An 11,865-nucleotide genomic window follows, 5' to 3' on the forward strand; every position below is an offset into this window, starting at 1 on the left:
TGTCGTAAGACTTTTTACTCAAGTACTATTTGACCAAGATTTCTTAACTTTTATTTTTTACTTTTTTAATCTTTACTTTTACTCAAGTACGACTTACGTGTACTTTTTACAACACTGATTTTCAGGACAGGGCATATCTCAGCATCACTTGATTTATCTGTGATGTCAACACCTGTCAACTGGACTGTCTGCAATGAAAATGTCATGAACTGCTTATTTAAAGACAACTTATTGATTTGGATTGAATACTCATTAGCACTTACGGGATGCATGTAAAAATGTGCCTGTTGTCTCGATGATAAAGCTGGGTTTTACTGGGTTTTCTCACACATGGTTAAGTGCATCAGTGTTTGCACAGTAGTCTGCTGTGCTGACATTTTAGATGTGCAGTTACTGCTCCACTTTCTGCTGACACCTCTGAAGCTGTGGTGATAATAATGGAAAATTAAAAGTCCAGTCTAATGGGTATAATGTGAGAAATCATCAGCTCCCGTTCAGATACCAAAGAGCTTATCTGGCCTCAAGATATTAAACTTCCGGTCCACTGGGAGACACAATTCACAGTGAAGCTTTTGGACTCAGCACCTGGATAGAAAAGATGTTTCCAGACTGACGGACATTTAAAAAAACCACAGTGAAGTCAGAGTCAAACGTAGAAGATGAGCAAAGCATTTCTGTGAAAAACTACAGAGCATCAATACTCATTATTTTTATTTGTTTTGTAACAATCCACATTTGCTGTTTTTAATAATTTTATTATTTTTTATACAGTATTGAAACAAAAAAAAATAATGTGGTGCATTCACATTTTTCCCAAGGGATTCTTTGCAAGTTTGATCTCTACAAGGGTAAAACAGTGAAAAGCTTGAAGCTGGATCCATCCATGTTAAAACTCACAGGGAATAGGAAGACTGGGCCCGATTTTAAAATCATCTACAACTCTTGATGGATTTTTTTTTTTCTGCGCCAACATTTCATTCCCCATTTTACGTGTGTTTACTGTGTTTTTGCGAGGGACGATGAATCAGGTTCCCAGCATTTGTCTTTAAAAGAAACTTCTAGTCCATGCGTAACAACAGTCCAAAGAAAACAAACAAATCCCATCCTCCCTGTCCAGTCTCTTCCTCCTCTCGTCCACGGTCCATCCTCTATGCAACGTAGGTGTACACTTTACGATCTTCTGGCGTCCTCGCCAAGTATTCTCTTTCTATTAGTCCTTCTATACGCTTTTTGATTACCACAGGGCTGGGAAGGAAACGTGCCCGGAGCTGCTGAGTCACCTAAAACACAAAGTCACACAAAACATTTTCAACATTTAAGACAGCCTTTTAAATTGTATTTCTGTGCAGAACAAGGAGTTACAATAAAATATATTGATGTTTTGAGATCAAGAAATGGGGAAGACAAAAAACCCTAATCACTAATCATGTGGGTTCCTTACCTCTGCTACCAGGACATTGTGCTGCATCTTCTTCCTTGACTTCATGATTCGAACAATGGCTGCCTCAATCTCATGCTTCCTGTCATCATCCACTTTCTGCCGCGTCTCTTTCCTCTCAGGGTCTGATTCGCCTTGTTTAGCAGCAACTAGTAAAGCAGAACACAGGGACAAGATGAGAGTCAGAGAGTCCAATGAAATGAAACCAAACCAAAATACATTGTGTTACAGACATCAATGGCCCACAAGTGAGATGAGACTTTACTTCTCTGTCCTGTACACAAACTTTGCCCACCTGTCTGTATTTTGACTCTGTGCAGTTTGGAAGTAAACTGATCATTGACGGTAAACACATGGCCGCTCTCAATCTCCTTGGATTTTGGCTCCTTGGTGAGGACTCTCTGTGTCGGCTTCCCGCAGGCCAAAGACTGCAACGCTCGCACTAACTCCCTCTCAGGAATATCGGTCTCCTGCTGGATCTCCTATTGATGGGGACAAAAGGGATAAGGTTGTATAAATGGAGGAGCCTCACGGATACATGCAAGTCATACAGTGAAGCAAAAATAATCTGTATAAAAAGAGATTAAGATATCCAGATAAAGGAGCTTCAGTGTGTCCCCACCTCAAAAGTGCACTTTTCTCTGTTATTGAAGAGCATGAGGATGGTCATCTGAAAGGTGGAGACCTGCAGTATGTGCTTACGGGTGTTAGAGCCTGTCACCTGCGCACCTCCCACGCCCACTTCTGAACCATCCTCCTGACAGATCAAGGAGAAGGGAAGGTGAATGTAACAAATAATAATAACAAAACAAGGGAACCTTTGTTTTAAAATGTCATTGTGCATCTACCTTCTTAATAGTTCCATAGAAAGTTGCGTTTAGGTCGGCCCCGCCCATGTGGTGCTGCAGTGTGAGCTGTCTACCACTGTGCTTAGCGAGGTAAAACCTGTCAATAAAAGCCAGGGACAAGTTCTTTTAGAAGCCACACAGAACAACACTGAGCATCCATAAAGTATGTGTAGTAAAACATGAGTGAATTTAAGAGCGTTACCTTCTAAAGACTTCAAAGGCGTGTCTGGGAGCAGGGGGGATGGTGCATTTAGGTGTTGCTGACTGTGTAGGCCAGTAGCCAGTAGTGAGGACTCTTACTGTGAGGTCCACACCACTTAGAGATGCCTTAAAGAGATGCATGGAAGTATTATTTTAGAGTTTAACATTTTGACAGAATCACAACAGATACAGACAACTGATACAAGTTCACTGGGGGGGATACTGAAAGGGGAGGGACTTCGCCTCTATAGCTTTCTCCATAAAAACATGGATCATGAGTTGTGCTTTAATCTAGCGTCATGTCCAACATTTGCCTTGTTTATAATAAATACTGAATCTGACAGGATGTCTGACTGCCTTACCGACGTGGTTTGTATGTGCTGCCTGAACTCATCCATTGTAGTGTTGGAGATGCTCATGTCTCTGAACATCCCTTCCAGTTTCGAGGTAAACTGACAGCCACATTCCGTCTGCAGGGGAGAAAGAAAAACACAACAGTTGAAACTGCTGACGGAGATGACGAGGAACAGCTACACGGGATACACATACACATCTGTATCCAAACCTCTCTCACTCTTTTACCTTGAGCTTTGAGATCATGTTCTTCTCTGAATCGTCTGAGACGCTCTTGTTGCTGAGAAGTCTGCGGCCCAGGTGCTGCTTGTAGTACCTTTCAAACACATCCTTCTCCTGCATGAACCTGAACAACACCATGGCCTTGTCAAGGATCGACTCCACTTCCTGTTCTGTCAACTGAAGAGACAGGGAGAAAAAGACTGATGCAATGTACAAGACACACACAAAAAAGTACTCGCAGAGTAGAAAATATGTTGAAATACTAGATATGCACTGAAACACCTTACCCCTTTGACACCCTTCTTGAGCTTATCATCAATAAAGAGTGATAGGTATTCTGGTGAGCGTGAGTTGAGGTTAAGGAAATACTCAAAGTCTCCTGCTATGGTTTGTTTGAAGAGTCTGTCGTTGTTGAAGGACTCGAGGAGGAAACGATCAAATCTTGTCTTAAGGTCTAGCAGGCCCTGTTGAGGAGGAAATTACAAAGAGGTGATATGATCTATAATGACACATTTGTCTCTTATTCACAATTAAAGCTCTCCAAGTGTCTAAGTGTTGAGGGAAAAAAGCATACCTGGATATAGTCGACAGGGTTCTTTCCCTCTCCCTCCTCTGACACCAGAGCTTTGCCTTGCTCCCTCAAGTAAGAGCTCATGCACTCGCACATCGTTTTCAGGCCATTTGGCACACGACTGAAGAGCTTGTACATGCACGCCAGGTCTGAGTGGGAGGGATGGTGGGAAAAGGAATGAGAAACAAACAAAACGGTTGAGGGGAGGCTGAAAAAAAGTAACAAATCGTTCGCTTCTAATTCTATAATTTTATTTCAAAATTATAATCATAATTAATTGAAAAGGGAAACATGGGAAGCAGAGCTTTTACCTTCTGTCTTTCCGTTCTTGAGCATATGGACGAGACCAGAGTTCTCCATCTCCACAATGGTCTTCATGTGTTTAGAAATAAGCTCTCTTTCCACCACTTTGACAATGGGCTCCTCCGTAGTCTTGTCCAGGCAGTGCATGACTCGCTCGATCTCTTCATTGATTCTGGCCTCTACCTTCTTAATGTAGACACTGGCACTGTTTTCTGCTAGGAACTTTTGGCTCTCCATCTGAAAGAGTGAATATTGTGTGTTGTCTTATGAAAAAGATTTCGAGTGGTGACAAAAAATAGAGACACCGTCAACCTACCACAGACTTACCTGGAAGAATTCTGCAGACATATCTAAGAAAGGGCCCTCGAAGTCCTCCTCGTACACAGACCTGCCGTCCAGGCCGAGAATCATCAACATCTGGCAGGCGTTTCTGATTGCCCCCCTTAAAAAGGAAAAATTTTCTAATTCAACCAAAATATGGGGCATCCTGGAGCAGGCCTACAGTTACAGTAATCCTTTAAATGAAGCAGTGAAGTAGTACTCCTACATACCTGTCAACAACCTCTCCTTTCCTCTCCCGAGCAATCATGTCCAGTAATGTCTGTCGTAGGTGGTCTCGAATGCAGCCGTAGCGCACCACCTGGTCCCTGAATATGATGAGGCCGAGGTTGTACACATTCTCAACGTTGTTTTGTTGAACATAGACCCGATCCTGAGAGACCAGAGAAAACAGGGTGAGGCCAGAATCAATGAATTACTTTCATATAAATGTATGAAAGTTGAGAAATTTAAGAAGCTGTAAAAACACATTTAAAACTAAAGTATACAGTTTGTATGAAAGGGTTAATTCTGCTTCCCTTGGACATGTCATGTAGGGCAATTATTTTGTGTGCTGACCAGTGTTAAAAATACCAGCTACATCCACTGTAATTCAATGTGCTCTTAAGTACTTTTTTATAATGACTAGATATGCCAGCAAACCTTTTATTATACACTACACAATGACAGGTTGCAAAGCTTTTATAAGTTCACAAGAGCATCAGAATATATGAGTGGTAGGTGTCTGAATCAGTCCCAGACATAAGCCCCATCCAAAATACATAAATATTTAAGAGGGATGTAGATGATAAAATATTTACGATGCCACTCAGTAACACGAATTTTACAACCAACCATGATTAGGCCAGAATGACAAATATTAGTCAGTGCCAGATTACAGCAGGTTGTATTTACAAGACAACAGACTTCCAGGATATGACTTGGGAACATAATGCGACTTGTATTGCCGTCATTATTTTTTTATTTTGTGTAGAAGAGCGCTTACGCTTCCTGCCAATTTCCAACAGCCTGTTTTATGAGCTTATAAGGTTTCTGGTGCCTCTCCTTTTTTTACTAAATTAGAGTAAACAACTTTGCATTTATTAGATTACTATGTACAGTATACATAAAAACAGGAGCTAAAACTTTTTTAAAAAAAAGAGAAGCAAATACATGCCTGTTCCAGACAACATTAACCCTTATGACAAGTGCATGAAAATGTACAGTCACCCTACCTCTCCTAGAGAAATAAATAATGTCTCCTGGGCCTAAAGAGAGGCAGTAACTTCAAGTAAGTGTTAGAAAAGCAAAGTCACACTTGCTGCATCTGTATTTCTCTCCTCTAGAGGTCAGCAGGCAAGTAAAATCGAAAAGAAGGCAGCTCTCATTGCACAGAAGTGGTGAGTCTGCCATAGTTAAAGAACAGAAAGCCAACCGTCCGGGGTAAGGCCAGGACAGGAAAAAAGAGAGTGGAGAACAAAAGCACCCCAGGAGAGCTGTGTAGTCTCTGTACTGACTGCGCCATTGTTTAGCGCACACTTGTGTCTATCTAATGGGCTCCCTCACACACAACCACACAAACAGTTTGGACTTGCTCCTGGCTAAAGTAAATCAACTAGTCCTGCCAGTTTCCCAACAACACAAATAAATAGAGCAACAGTGGCTCATTGTTTGGCCCACAAATAAACCATCACCTTACAATCAAATTCCACAATAGGATGTAGGGGAAGGTTGGCCAGAGTTGGAAACAAAAGGCCATTTCTTCAAAAGCACAAAATTATTCATGACAGGAAACAAGCACCATAATCCACTTGCAGAGGCACCAGAACCCACAGGAGAAACAGAAACCAATAAAACAGCCAGCAACCAACCCCAGAATGATTTAATTAATAATTAATACAAAATAATATGCACCTACCATGTACATGAGGATGTCTCTGATCATAACCATGGCAGTTTGATGATCATTCCAGGCTTGATTCAGTGTTTGCAGAAAGTTATTATTTAAGGAGTTTAGGACATCTTCCCGTACCTGAAAATAGAAATAGAAATAGAAAATAAAGGTCAGATAAAGTTATCTCTGGTGTGACTGATAAACATCAGGTCATGAGGAAGGACGTGAAGATTAAGAGCAGTGAGGAGAAGTGGGGAATTTGAGCTTGTTTATTTTGTTAACAATATAATCAAACGGTATGACATTTTCACGGTACAATAACCATCTGGAAAAATATTATGGTATTACACAATTATTAATTATTATTACTATCAGTTACAATGACCTTTAACAGGATGAAAAAAGAATGTTTTTTGGTTGAACAAATGCTTTTCTATAATTTCACAAAATATAATGTCGAAGTAGTGGTATATTATGTCTGGACTGACATGAAACTTGATTTGAACTTGAAAAAAATGTTTTTTTAATACCACTAATACCAAGATCTGCATAACAGAGGAGATGTTTCTTTACTTTGTTGATGAGATGTTCGGTGACGACCTCCCTCAGGCCTGTGTAGAGCTTCTCCCCATGCTTGTGGAGCACCATGGTGTAGGCGTTCCTGTACAGCTCCTCAAAGCTTAAACCGCTGTTGTTCTTCCTCTGGATCTCCTGGATGGCATTCTTTAGAAGGTCCCAGATGTTGTTCACATACTTCTCATCCATTGTCATCTAGGCAGGACAGAAAGATGAAAGTACGTGTACTTGAATTATGTCCATACTTAGACATACAAGGATAATTGTCACCATCAGTAATGTGGATATAATCACTAAGTGGGTAAAGATGTATTAGAAGTAGAACAGTCTGGTAAGTTCTTAAAAATATGACACTGTAATGCAGCCTTTAAAACAGGAAAAGACAACACTTTTGCCAGAGTGGTATATAGTGATAGCAAAAATCTAAGATGATATATAGTCTTGTATCACAATATCAATATAATATTGATATCTTGCTCAGCCCTAGTTCCAATCAATCCAAACTAAGCAAGTATGCAGAAGACAGCTTTTTGAGAGCGCAGATGTTTGATTGATCTATCTATCTATCTTGATGACTTTTACAGCCGAGCTTTGGCACTATGTGTAGAAGCAATGTAAACAAGCTACATTTCTGTGTCTTACAATTCCCTTTTTGATACAATGCAGGCGATGCCTAGTGACCCTGGATTATTCTGTCTGCAGTCAGATAACTTTGCAATCATATAAATTTGATTTGATCAGGCATTGTAATGCAGCAGCAGCAGCAGCAGCAGCACAGGAGCTGTTAGCTTTGCTGAACAATGAGCCATGATCAAATCACCATTTTATAACTCTGTTGTTGTATATCAACAGCAACAGTGAGATCTATCATTGATATAATCTCTGTCAATCATGTGGCAGAAATGGAGCCAAAGTAGTAGCAAGAAGAAAGTGAGATATACACATGGCGTAGTTTAGGTTGTGATCCAAATCAATCACAACATGCCTTTGGTTTGGTTTCTGCAGACAATAAAATAATAGAAGTAGAGTGAGAAACGAGTGTACCGTCAGCATCAAGCATCAAGCATCAGCCAAGAAACATCACAGCATTTCTGGCAGTGCCGCAATAATTTGGCAATGAATATTCAAGCGAAAACGAAACAATGTGCATTATAAATTTTGTGGAAGACTACCATCGACTTGAGCACGCTGCAAGAAAAGATCTAATACTCCAAAGACAAGCAACTACTGCCAGACTCCAGCAAACAAGTAACTAAACACCCAGGCAACAGATGACTGTCTTTTTCTCTCTGTGTGTCCCTAATAAAGGATTAAAAATGTAATTAAAGTCAGTAAACCAAGAGATTAAGAGCTTGGGTGTTAACATTTCTCTCAAACTGTACCTCCAAAGCTCAGAGAAGGTAGAGAAGAAGCCCAGAAGTGTGTCTAATCTCTCTACAAACCTTTGATGTGTTCAACTGAAAATAAAATACTTTTAACCGCAGTTAATCTTCCACTATATTCAATTTTAATTTGAAGGGCAAAAGGTAAGCAAGACGTTCAAATTCTTATCTTGATTATTGCCATTTTCTTGCAAACTGCAAAGCTACTACTAGAGGTCACTTTCTGATAATCTGACTGTATAACTAACGAGGAACAGGAGCTTGATCAGAACCTGTGTTTTCTGCAACTCGCAGAAATCTAATAGGAAGTACGGATGCACATATCAGTGGCAATACCAACTTTATTAAACGGATCAGGTGTCAGCCTGGTGTGACTGATCCACATTAAATACTGTTTATTTGTCAATGGCATTACACAATTCAGTGTTTTATCCAACAGTTACATTCACTGGCTCGCACTGGGATGCCAACTCAGTTTTTGGCCTCATCTTACTTTATATAATAATGAAGCTGATTAGTCCTGTGCAGGAGGTATATACAGATTTTAAATTTGTGGAAAAACAGAGCGATCAACAGAACCGGTATCAGGAGAGGAAATGTTGGATAGATGATTGTAGAGAAAGGTAACTCTAGCACGACTGCCAACCTGAGTTTTCAGACCACAAGACGAGCATGACTCAATAGCCACACAATACAAGAGCTGTAATAGGATCAATTACTATTAACCTCTTAATTTATGTATCTTACTACATGCACTAATACCACCGGTAGGGCTGGTCTTGCACTTACATGAAAGACTAACATTTGAGCAAGGGTTAGCTGTGTTCACTCACTCATCTGCTCACTGACTCATTCTGGCAGGCAGACACCCACTCATAAACCTGAATATCCAGAAGAAATAGCATTTGTCTGTGTTTCACACTAACAATCCCCACAAGAAATGGAAGGATGCTGCAGAGGCTAACTAACGTAGATAGCATATCCCACAAAAATGACAACTGTGCTCACAACCACTATTAACTAAGTATGTGAGTCCTGTGATCACAGGATGTCATTGAAATCATTGTGTGACAGTAATACCGGTAGCAGGTAGCCGGGTTGTCAACAACATTAAGTAACCCCACTCAAGTTACCTAAGGCTTGTTTACTGTGGTCTCACGTTAGCATGAAGTTGCGTTAGCTCTCAGGCTAACACTAAATGATAATGTGTTAATTGTCATGTACAACAGCCAAGATAGCTTGCCGTCACCGTAGCGTAATGATACTTGCTGACTGACTGACTGCAACTTAGCTGGCGTCAAGTCTGCTAACATTACCAGGCCTGCTACCTAGCTAGCTATTTGCTAGTATGTCACTGAGGAAGTTTCCTTACATATGCTAGCATTAACTTAGCTCGTGTCAGCGGACGGCGGCATATTCAATCCAAGAAGATAGCTAAGGTTAAATTAAATGAAACTCTGAACATAGCTAATGCGCTCCGGGTTATTTGTCCAGCTAGTACCCATATTTATATCACAATGTACATGTTTTTTTTCTCGTTTGACCAGCTAGCTAGCAAGCAGTTGCTAGCATAAAAACCTGTCATCCCCGGTACTCGAGTCTCATAGTTAGCGTCTCAGCGCTCACAGAGCCGGCAAAGACTTACAGGAAAGGCTCGTATCCTCATCTTGGTGTCCTTCTTGGTGCCGACTTTGAGGTTGGACATGATTAGTTAGAACGACTTTCGTTTCTAAGTTGACCTAAAGACTACATGAAAGGCAGCTGCTAGTTTGCTCTCTACGCCAGGAAAGCGGCAGGGAAACTCAGTGACCTCCCCTTTGGGAATTAGGTCGGTCTGTATATGTCTGTTATGTTGTTGTCACTGGCTCTCTTCTCAGTGGTTTTTGGCTAATGTTAGCTTGTGTGCAGTGATGGCGGACGCCCGTACTACACTGCGCAACGCCGAAATCTCGCGAGAGTTAAGTCGCTCGACTGACAGGTGCATTCCACAGGTTGACGACCGCTCACTCATATCACGGCGGTCACATTAGCATCCCTTTTGATTTTTTTAAGCTAATATTTCGACGAAAAGATGTAAGTATACGAGAGCTTTTAGCGACAAAAAGAGCTGGTTTAACTCATAAAGAATGAACGAGAACGCAGATAAAAAAAAAAGACTTTTATTTGTTGACAGTGTCAGATACAATTTGGACGGAGTGCTTTTTTATTTTATCCATTTTTTTTGTGTGTTTTCATCTTTGCTGTCTTCCAGTCCACCGCTCACTTTTAGCATTGACCAGGGGCTGGAAGATGGAGTATCTCCTCACCGTCATGACGACGCTCTCTGGATGAGAGGAAGAAGAAATAAACACAACATCAAATAGGTGAGTACAAAAATACAGTGAAAAAAGTGAAATAGAGGTATTAACTACACAATAAAGCCATAAATAAACGCGAAACTACTTATCGCGTGCACACATTTTACCGCCCAAAGAGAGAGAGCATTGCTGGGCTCAATCAAGTCTTTTGGTATTATTTGTCTACCTCTGCATTGTGCTGTCACGATGGGAACTGTTGCATTCTTCCGGAGACGAGCTCCAGCTCTCCTCCTCAGGCCCATGTTCTCCAGCTCCAGCTTTCTGATTTCCAGACGCATCGCGCTGATCACCTGGATGATCCTCTGTTCGCTGTCCATGGTGCTGACCACGCACATCTCCACCCTGCCTGCGTCCCCCTCCGAGGCATCTAACCCATCACACGACCCCATCTGACCCCGGTAAACACGCAGTCTGTGTGCAGACAGTATGTCCCCCTTTTTTTTCCATTCAAGGCTGATTTCAAAGCTCAACTAACTTGGGCCAGGGAAGACATAAAGCAGCCAATCAAGAGAAGCAATCTAGTCTTTCATCAGAGCATTGATAGTCTGGTCACATGATGGGAAGAGTGTTATTTTCTTCTTAGTGATCTGATGCCTACCACTTTCCCTCCTCCTGTTAAATATTCATCTAGTCTGTCAACATAAAGCCACAATAGGTACTTGGGAGAGGCGTAGCATTTGGTCTGACAGCCTGTGTCATGGTGATAGGGTGAACTACTTCTCCTTTAAGCTCACACTACTTCTCAATTTGGCTAAAATGCATAAAGAAGATATTTGGTTTAACACCTTTTTTAAAAAAAAACGTAACATCTAACCCTTCTGCTTCTTCTTTCTTCCCCATATTTGTTTACTACGTGAGCTGAGTCAAAACAGACCTCTCAATTTCACACAGATAGCCGCATTATAAAGGCTAACGCAGGAAGCTTTGCTGCATTCACACACACATATTAAATCTGAACACACACATACTCATAAATATTTATTTTATCTCTACTGTAAGAACACTTATACATCATATATATAGATATATATATATAGTATCTTGTGAAGATGCTATGAGTCAGTGAGTGACGGTCGGTGCTGCTCTGCTGCTCTCTAGTGTCTGAGCATCATGTTTAAATAGTCACCTATCTCCAAGCAGAAAAACCTTTTTCTTTTTACTGACCTCTTCTGGTTGAAATTGTCATATCAGTAGGAATGTGTGGCATGGATACTGGTGCAGACTAGCAGACATCAAAAACATAAATAACGTAATAGCAATGATAGTTGATGCACTGAGGAGATATGCAGATGAAGTTATTACTGTCGGAAATATAATGCTATATATACAGACAAATGTGAAAGAGCATATTATTGCAAGGACTTTTGCTAGATCTTCTGGGCAGATGGATAGCATCACACA

The 11,865-nt window shown here is 40.9% G+C and overlaps 1 protein-coding gene across 1 annotated transcript; it reads right to left on the reverse strand.

The window, feature by feature from the left end:
* Positions 1–693: 693 nt before the first annotated feature.
* On the reverse strand, positions 694–10,036 carry LOC141016401 (cullin-3-like). The gene is made up of 16 exons (XM_073490731.1): positions 9,753–10,036; positions 6,723–6,920; positions 6,174–6,287; positions 4,489–4,649; positions 4,265–4,379; positions 3,946–4,174; positions 3,638–3,783; positions 3,351–3,527; positions 3,070–3,240; positions 2,850–2,957; positions 2,489–2,613; positions 2,287–2,383; positions 2,061–2,195; positions 1,734–1,920; positions 1,442–1,587; positions 694–1,280 (listed from the first exon to the last, which is right to left on the reverse strand). Exons 1-16 carry the CDS (start codon positions 9,810–9,812, stop codon positions 1,149–1,151), a joined length of 2,301 nt encoding a protein of 766 aa, XP_073346832.1. The 5' UTR covers positions 9,813–10,036; the 3' UTR covers positions 694–1,148.
* Between the last annotated feature and the right edge of the window lie 1,829 nt (positions 10,037–11,865).

This window comes from Pagrus major, chromosome 21 (genome assembly GCF_040436345.1).
Source record: "Pagrus major chromosome 21, Pma_NU_1.0".
In the NCBI taxonomy this organism is placed as follows: Eukaryota; Metazoa; Chordata; class Actinopteri; order Spariformes; family Sparidae; genus Pagrus; species Pagrus major.

Excerpts from the sequence above, each read along its gene's own strand:
- LOC141016401 (XM_073490731.1), bottom strand. The coding sequence starts at position 9,812 with ATGTCCAACCTCAAAGTCGGCACCAAGAAGGACACCAAGATGAGGATA. Across the intron at positions 6,921-9,752 it reads TGAGGATACGAGCCTTTCCT|ATGACAATGGATGAGAAGTA; the intron begins GTAAGTCTTTGC and ends TGTCCTGCCTAG. Across the intron at positions 1,921-2,060 it reads GAGAAAAGTGCACTTTTGAG|GAGATCCAGCAGGAGACCGA; the intron begins GTGGGGACACAC and ends CCCCATCAATAG.